Source organism: Pygoscelis adeliae, unplaced genomic scaffold (genome assembly GCF_000699105.1).
Source record: "Pygoscelis adeliae isolate BGI_AS28 unplaced genomic scaffold, ASM69910v1 Scaffold18, whole genome shotgun sequence".
Lineage (NCBI taxonomy): Eukaryota > Metazoa > Chordata > Aves > Sphenisciformes > Spheniscidae > Pygoscelis > Pygoscelis adeliae.
In genome coordinates, this window is record NW_008825558.1 from 3762252 (window position 1) to 3771543 (window position 9292).

At 40.5% G+C, this 9292-nt stretch overlaps 1 protein-coding gene across 1 annotated transcript in view; it reads right to left on the reverse strand.

The window, feature by feature from the left end:
* Positions 1-381: 381 nt before the first annotated feature.
* The window catches only part of KCNG4 (potassium voltage-gated channel, subfamily G, member 4), a 17738-nt gene continuing 8827 nt past the window's right edge, over positions 382-9292 (reverse strand). Inside the window, exon 2 of the mRNA XM_009332308.1 lies at positions 382-1167. Within this exon, the coding sequence (XP_009330583.1) occupies positions 382-1167 (786 nt within the window). The remainder of the gene's footprint in view (positions 1168-9292) is intronic.

Sequence of the window (9292 nt, forward strand, 5' to 3'; positions counted from 1 at the left end):
TAATTGCAAGAACATTGGAAACTCAAAGGCAAATAAAATAACAAGTGTATTTGTGCCAACAGAATCTGTTTTGTTTGTTGCTCGTTCAGTATTAGGTATTCAGCAAGATACATGACTGGCAGAGACAAAGTTTATTCTTATTAGTCATAGAGAAGAGTGGATATTTATTACTGAATAAACTCTGACTTTTGACATTCTCAAAACCTCCAGCTCCATAATGATGTGTTGGAGCTAGCTGCGTTGGCTTGACTGCTTATTATACCTATGCTGGCAGAGAAAATTAACATCGTAACTTATGTTGTTGCTTTGCTTTGTGTATTATGTTGACATACATATGTGTATATTTCTATTCCTGTCCTTGGGAACGTTTTACAACCAGGCTTAGTTCCCTGTGTAAATGTATTTGACTGGTGATGCTTGATCCTCCAGGATCAAGCTGTCTGTCTCATTGAAGGTGTCACTTTCACCAGAGTGATTGGCATTTTTTACTCTGTGTAGCCGAGACTGCAGTCGTTCATGTTCTTTTCTCAACTCCGAGTAGGAATGGGAGAAAGTGTGGAATATTGATGTTGCCGGAAAAGACATGATGAGAATCCCACTGAGGATGCTGCTCAGAGCCACCATCTGGCCTGGGATGCTCCGTGGTACCATATCTCCATACCCCACAGTGGTCATTGAAATGATAGCCCACCAGTAAGAAGCAGGTATGCTTGTAAATTCAAGCACCTTCCCAGATTCATTCTCGGCGAGATAGACCAAAGGAGAGAACAGAGTGACAGCCACGCATAAGAAGAGTAAAAGCAGGCCAAATTCCCGTGTGCATCTCCGAACTGTGAGGCCCAAAGTCTGCAAGCCCAAGGAGTGTCGGGCAAGGCGCATTACATACAAGATCCTCAAGGCACGTAAAACCCGTAGCACCAAACCAACCTTCTCCAAATATGTGTTGCTGCTTGGCCTGTCATCCTCCTCATTTGAGTCATCCTCTGAGAAGATGAGGGAAATGTAATAGGGTGAAATGGCCAAGAAGTCAATGATATTTAGGGGTCCTTTGAAGAACTGACACTTGCTCTTTGCCTGAATGAATCGGAGGCAGAACTCCAGGGAAAACCAAGCCACACAGATGGTCTCTATGACGAAGATGTAATAGCACTTCTGGGAACACTCGCCCTGACACAAAACAAAAAGAGAATTAAATAAAAGAACAGTGTGTGAACTGGCATCCAAAAGCACTAAGGAAGAAGCAATATGTATCTGCTTGAGTCACTGGTATCAGAAATGAACAAATCCCAGCTAGCAGGTGTCGTACGGCAGCCATCTTTTAATGGTGTATAGATGATAATGAGCATGTGAAGTATCTGAATGAGCAGAAATATCTACCTGCTTATTTTTATTATGTTGCTTCTTCCAGTCTAAATGAATGAAACTCGTCTCTGTATAAAGTCTCGGCATGCAGCCTGTAAGTCCCAAATGAGTCCTACTTTCTGCTCTCAAACAGAAATTAATCTAAACTTGACTGGTTTATAAGCCTGTACAAAAATCAGTTTCTCTTTGAAAGAAAGATTAATGTTTGAATGTCTCTGTAAACTTCTGGTGCTGTTCAATGCATGGTACTTTCACAAATGCTCTGTACTCTGGTGCAATTAAAAGTGGTTCAAAGATATTCATTAAGTCATCTGCATCCTTGGCTCAGTTATGCCATGTATGAATCATGTTTCTTTCTGTACATGCAAATGTTTTAATCTAAAGGAAAATAAATATCCACCCAGTAGGTGAAACTTGCCTTGAAGAATCCTCTCCCAGTATTGAGGCCACACGCTACAAGCAGTATTTTCTCAGTTTTGTTATCAAAGGAATTGCTTTAGTTGAATTACCTTGGATTCACATTTTTTATTTTCCTGAGCTGAGCTTAAAAAATGAAACTTCTTTCGGCCTATTCCAGTGAAACGAAGAGGCAAATGTCAATTAACTCGTAATTATTGGGGTAAGCAAGAGACTACATTGAGCTTTGTCCTTTAGTGATGAGCGGCCACTAGGTTACATCCATGCAGAGAGCGAGCTAACAGATGGACACATCGGTTACAGGGACTGAGGTGTACATACTGCCTCCTTCATATGCACAAGTGTCTGCTTACTGTATTTCAGCTGGCAGAAAACAAACCAGGTCCTGCCACCATTTTTTGCCTTATGGAAGATAAGAAATAGCAACGAAAGCAGCATGTACTGCTTAGCAGCTGGACACCTCCCCCTGAAAGGAACACATTGTTTTTAAATACTGGTGTCACTGCTTTCTTACACACCCTATCCATCCTATTGATAAATACATTCCTGTACCTGTCCAGAGAATTAATATGTTCTTAAGAAACCTGGTCTTGTGATTGGACTAATGCTGTTTTTTTGCTTTTAAGCATTGTGAATAAGTTTATTGAAGAATTCCACCTAACAGATACTTGTATGATATTTTCACAGTGGCATGCTGCTATTTACATTAAGTTCTTGCATGGGTGCAAATATTTGGATTACAGTTCTAACCCAAAACCGGTTCAAGTGAACTGGAGTCTTTCATGGACTTTGGCTGACTTTGAAGCACCCTTGTGTGCTTTTCTTTGCTGAGCACGTTATCAAAACACTGGCATATGAAGTGTACGGGGTTTGGATTTTTGGTGAAGATGAGAAATCTCAGCTATAACTGGGAACCAGAGAAAGGGATTCACTAGTATTGCGATGCTTTGAAATTCCAGGCTGGACTCTGAATATGGGTTGTCACTGCATTTGTTCCAGAAAACACAAATGGAGAAGGTGGTAATTTCATTTTAGATTCTTAAGCTGCTTGAAAGTTAATATTTAGCAAATAGCTCTTTCCAGCTACAACTTTGGTACATGAAGGCTTTGCAAGGTTAAAGAGTCTTCTCCCTGTATTCTTGCTGAACAGGGACTTGCATCTCTGAGATGTTCACACCTGCAGAAGATCAAGCAGAACTGGGGATGATGAAGGAGGATCTGTGCAGAGAAAGAACCTCCTTTTGGGAGAGCGGAGTGGCCATGTGTTATTCAGGAATAACTGCAGACTCTTGGTTCGTGAAAGGCTTTTTTGTAACCTCTGTAGAATGAAGTCAGGGCTGCTGTATGCATCTTTCCTGATAGCCTGTCTCTGAAATTAAGCAATTTAGAGGAATAGTTCCTCATATAGTGTTACCCATTCTCAGCCAAATTTCATGAGCAATATTGATTAAAAACACCATGGGAAACACATACCTCTACTACTAATTAAACTTACTACCAATGTTCAGTTACCCTCTGCATTGCAATGCGATGTTGGTTTTTTAGAGCGTCCCTTGTAATAGAATTACTGCTATTCTTGGGAGTAACAGTGTTTTTGTTCAAGCAGCGTTTATATCATTGGCTATCTGAGGTTCCCCAGGTAAAATGGTAACATATCCTTTACATATATATTCTACCCTGTCTAGCCCTCAGAACAACTTAGCTCTGTAGCACCGTTTGGGGATTTTTCCTCTTTCTGAACAGTAGACTGTCAAGATCATAATTTATCTCTTAAAGTAAACATCACAAAAGGTAATGCAGACTTGGCCCTGCTAGAGTTACGCGTGCAGGATCAGGCTATATAGCCCCGTTTGAAGTCATTGCCATGGCAGTGCCGAGAGTGCATTGAGGTTTGCAGAGCTGCTGACTTGGCTTGATGAGATTGCTTGCAATCAAGCAGTTGTGTTAGGCAGTGTTCACTTTTTCTGAGTCCTAAATTATTTGTACAGTGCAGCCTGGACTCTGCACAGACCTGCCTGTGGTCACTCTAGTGATGTGGCTTGTGAATTATTCATTGTTCGCATCAAGATTTATTTTATTTTTTGTTAACTGGGCTGAATTTCCAGTACATCTGTTACTTATTTACCTTTATACATTTACAGGTGACATTGCTGTCAGATCATCATGTAGCTTTCACTATTCCTTCCTTGGAAAACACAGGAAAAGAAATTTTGTTTGCTGGAAGTTTTAACCATTAAGATCTAGGGTGTCTTTTGAATTGAGTGTGAAATTTTAAGGTGTAGCATTGTAAGGACTGGTTGGGAGATTTTTTTCTTCTCGCCGTCATCGCTTGCCTCAGTATTCCCCGTGTAAAGTTATATATATTTAGAGAAAGCAATTTGTGCAGTCAGCTTCTTAAATGCGTATTTCATTTTTCAGAAGAGCATCCTTCAAATCAAACTTTTCAGAAATGTTACTGTGCATTTTATTTCTCCTTTGTGCATAGCTGTGGTTGTAAAGGACAGTGAGTTCTCCCCTGTTAGCACACTTTGTCTTTTTTATGTACTTTGCAAAAGACATTTCAGAAATGTTTGCATATGATTCAAACCACAGTCCCTTTTTCTGCTGCAGCAAACAAAAGAGTGACGATATCACAGTCTCTGAGACTGTGACTAATGCAGAGAATTCTGTGCTTCATTTTTTTCGGAAGAGACAGAAAAAGAAGGATGTGTTTGCTTCAGATATGCCTACACTACATGAAGGCATGCAGCAAAAACACCCTGATTCTCTCAGAGGGAACTGATTTATCCATGCAGCACAGGAGTTCTGTATGGAGGTGACTAACTCGAGCCCTAGCAATAATGCAGCTGGACTACCATCTCGCAGCAGGGCCATTTCATTCCATTACCTAGTGCAGACGTACCATGATTTAGTCAGTCCATATACAACATCTGCCAGAAACTTCCAAGCCTCTTTCTCTGCCTGTCTCTGTTTTGCTGTCACCAGTGTCTGGAAAGAGAGTGTAAGACCCTGGCTCTATGGTATTTAATGAGAACATGTTCATTGATTTCACATTGGGAGATAGATTTCATCCAGTGAGTTTGTATGTGAATGTTTTATATATTAGGAATATTTGTATATATTACATTATATGTGTGATATGGTTTATAGAGAATATCCCTCTCTAATGTCAGTCTCTTTGAAAATTCTTGATCCTTTTGAACATCCTGTTCAAAAGCAGTGAATATTGGAATAAGAGGGAAAAAGAGGAAATATTAAGTACCAAAGCAAATCTCTGTTTCTCCCAGTATTTTTGATGATTTTTAGACCTCAGAGTGCTTTATGTTCCACTTAACAACTGTTGTCCGAAGAGCAGGCAGAATAACATACTGACTTCAAATACTATGTTCTTACCAAAATACGGATGCCTCTACGTCAGTGGTAGATTTCAAATTTGCTGTCATCACCAAATGTCTGTTGGCTGTTAGTTTCTTTCAGTGAACTGTCAAATTATGGCCCAAATACTCTGATCCATGAAAGGGTTTTTTTCCATAAATGGCCAATAAAGGAATTTCTGCGCCACAATGACTTCTATATATTTCCTCTTTCTGAACAAAGCAACCACATTTGGGAAATTCTAGTGATCAGTGCCTGCCAACACAAAACACAACAACCAACTCCCTCTCTTGACCTCACCATTAACTAGAGCAGAATTCTGAGCTTTTATTTTGAGATCTTTGAGTCAAATTTGTCACTGGCTGCTTTCTTGTCTTGTCTGCGTTTTTGCACCCAAAGTACCATGGTGTAGTGGAACGTATAAAAGCTCCAAGCCAGTATGGTGTTGACTGTGAACAGGAGGGAAAGATGAGGTTTTATTTATAACTGACCACAACATATTTTGGGTGGGCTTTTTCAACAAAACCCTCTGACATGTTTTACACTACCGTAGCATCAATCAGTACTCAAACTATCATTGACTCTGACGAGAGAACAGTTATCACAAAGCCAGTGGTGAGTGAGTATCTAACTCTTTATACTTTATTCATCCTGAAGATTTAGTTTTGAACAATGCAAGAATTTATCAGGATTTATGGAACTCGTCTCTAGCTGAAATTCTACAACGTATGATATAAATGTAATAAAATGAGCGCCTGGTATTGATCTTGCGTTTGAAAAGAGCACTTGGCTCAACAATGAAGGAAACAATATTTTGTATGTAAACAGATATACTGAGCCTGATGCCTGAAATATTGAGTGATTTCTTAAATTTATAAACCACCTCAAAGAAGCAAAGTGGCTGTTTCAAACTTCTGTACCACCAGAGATAATAAGCAATTCATGCTTCCTTTTCGTTATTGCCTTCCGCTGTATAAGGCAATGGCTCATTTTCTGGGTTCTCTTAGGCGTTGGAATGTTTATAGTGTTACAGTAAAATTTCTCATGTTAGGATACGTCTATTAACTTCTCTTTAGATATGAAAAAATAGGCTCATAGTAAAATACAAGAATGGCAGTACTGAGCCCTGTTAGCCCAGTGCCCTGTTCCCACAGCCTGAGAAAACAGATGCCCAAGGCAAATCTCCCAGCTGCTATTTTCCACTCCAGAGCTTTCTGAGCTGAAGGTGGTGTTCGTGTAAGCAAACTGAATTGCTCTTCTATAAAGTTCGGCCATTCTTTTATCTGCTGCCTATTGCATGGAGACTCACCTCTTCCTTTGCTTTGAACAAGGTTCCTGTTAGTCTCATCTGACGCCCCTAAGCTCTGTCACTGGAAGGGACGCTGGTTGCTTGATTGACATTTACTCGTTTCCTGCCATTTGCGATTTTGTAGACCTCTGTTGCAGCTGCTGTCGTAGCTTGTTCCCATCCTGAGGAATTCTGCCTGCCTTAGTCCTTGCGTGAAGTTGTTCCATCCTTGTTGCCTTTCTCGAGCCCTTTTTCTTTTTGAGGTGGAAGGGACTGAGACTGCAGTTTTAAAGTGTGGGTGAACTGTAGGTATATATAGTCAAATTTACATCCAGTTTATGATCAAGAATTCAATAAATTTTGCTTTTTATTGTGCACTCCTTATAAAAGTTTAAGCAAGCTGGATCTCTGTAGGGACAATGCTTGGAATGTAATATTTCTAATAGTGAGAAATTGTGTGACTCTGGTAAGTGTTACTGCAGCTTTCTTGCAATACCTTTTTCGAAAGGATCTGAGGTTCAGGAATTCAGCACCTCCGAGGCCAGGACTGGCCAGGGTAATGTGTGGTGCTAAATCTCAGACCTCAATTGCACAGGTGAGTTTACAGAAGAGAAATGTATTCACTAACTGAATCCAAGCTAAATGAACTTGAGATATGTGCCACTCACAAGATAAAATAAATAAGATAAACTTCCTGGCCAAGTGCCCTCCTAGTTTACCAGAAACATTAGTTAAGGCATAATGACATCTAGGATAATAAACAAAACCACATCTCAGAGTTATGCTGCACTAACCTATCTTACAAGAGATATAAATGTCATCCAGCAAAAATAATATCTTTACATGCATCAATAATTGTAGCAATGCCCAGGGAGACTGAATCAGAATTTCCCCTGCGGAATATATATCTTGTCTATCCACCTTGGTTTTCAGATGCAACTCACTTTGTAACATTTTCTAGACAAGGAAAAAATTTATTATTCATAGATAACTGGATGAGAACACCAAGGAACTATTCTTATGCCTTCAGGGTCTGCTCTGTGCTGCCCATTTGTGTCCCACTTTGTTGCACTCTAAGACACTTTATAATTAAAATGTGCTCTGGAAAACTTGTTCTGAATCATTACCTGATCTGCCAATTAATCCCCTACTGCCAAAGATTTACCCCAATACCTTTTGCAGTGGATATTTACCCTTTAGTCCATTGTAAGGTGTTTTCCCATAAATTTCCATAAAGTTTCTCTTAATCTGAGGAAAAACGGGGAGAGAAATCCTGTTGTTCCCATTATATTGGAAGTGCAGTGCTGCAGTGCTCCAGTGTTGGGATAGGAATTGGATAGGTACCAACTTTCTGCCCTTGGTGTGACTGACTCTAAGTGGAAGTTCATTGGCAGCAATCTGAACCTGTTTTCCATGGTGTGTACTTCGGGATTTCACACAATCTAGAGATAGGGTGGAGTCTGAGATGTAAGACAGGCAAACCTGCAGCATTTCTCATGATCTCCTTTCTGTGCTTGCCAGTTAACACTGTTCATGATGACGTTAGTGATTTTAAGTGTTTCTTGTGTCAAATAATCTATTTCCTAGTTAAATGGCGAAAGTTGCACCAATGCTTGTAGAACACTTTGCTAATAAGTACGGCTAGATCAGTATATGGATTATTTCAGAATCACGTCATCCCTACAGAGATTAATATTTTCAAAGCTTTAGAGTGGAAATCAACACCTACATCAGCAATAAGTATGTATGTTGCTTATACAGCTTACTTATGAGAAAGGCAACTAATATTATTTATGAAGCCAAGTTGATAAAAGTCCTTGAACCCAGCTAGAAGTCATGATTGAACCACTGTATGTAAACACTCTCATTCCCAGGGTATATTTATGGAAACCAGCTGGCTCATCATCATAAAACAAATGAGCAATGGACAGAAAGGATCTGAAACCTCTTCCCAGCTAGATCCACCCTAGATGCAGTAGTGATTGCTTCCGAGTAAAGGCTGTTTTGGTGTTCAGTCACCCATACTAAACAGTCTCAAAACAAAGCAGGGAAGGAACTCTTAAAGCAATATGCTTGATTCTTCTTGATTCAGACTCCTATTGGAGTCCTAAAGGAGAGTTTCCTTAAACATAGGACCTGGACCTGCTTAGCGCTCTGCAGTCGAAGGCTAGGTTGCCAGAACATCATCTTTCACACCAGAAACGTGCCTGGCTCCATGGCTGATACAAGGTCAATTCACATCTGCTAAACCTACCCTGGCAGGTCCAGATTTTGTCTGGTACATTCAAGTACAGCCAGTTACTGCTCAGATCCTTCCCTCTGATACACACATTGTTTTGTGGACAGAGGCCAGTGTCCACTGAAGTGGTAGCAGATGGGATCAGTCTGTATTGTGCATATCGACCTGCCTTCTGCCTGCTTGTGCTATCCAACACTTAGTAGGGAGGCTTATCTCAGCAAGACTGCTCTTCTTGCTGTCTGGCCTTTTGGCCTACTCAGAGAAAAAACATTCAGCCCTCTATGTGGAGGATTTAGAATCAAAACTCGCAGGAATTTTCCTCTCTATGCCCCAGGTTGACATTTCCTGGGCAGGGTGCTGTTTTCCAGCCTTCTGCACTTCTCTCAAGGTTATACATGGGCACTGCATCCTGGTCTACAGCTTCTCCTCGGGCAATTCCCTCTGTGGAAAAAAATACGAGCTAATGTAATAGTGAAAAAACAAGCTTCGGTTCTTGCTCTTGCCTGCCCACAAATGCAAGGTGGTGGGTCTACAGAGTGAGGCTACAAGTCTAGAGAGTGGTTGGGGAGGGTCTTGTTCAATATCTTTATCAATGATCTGGATGAGGGGAT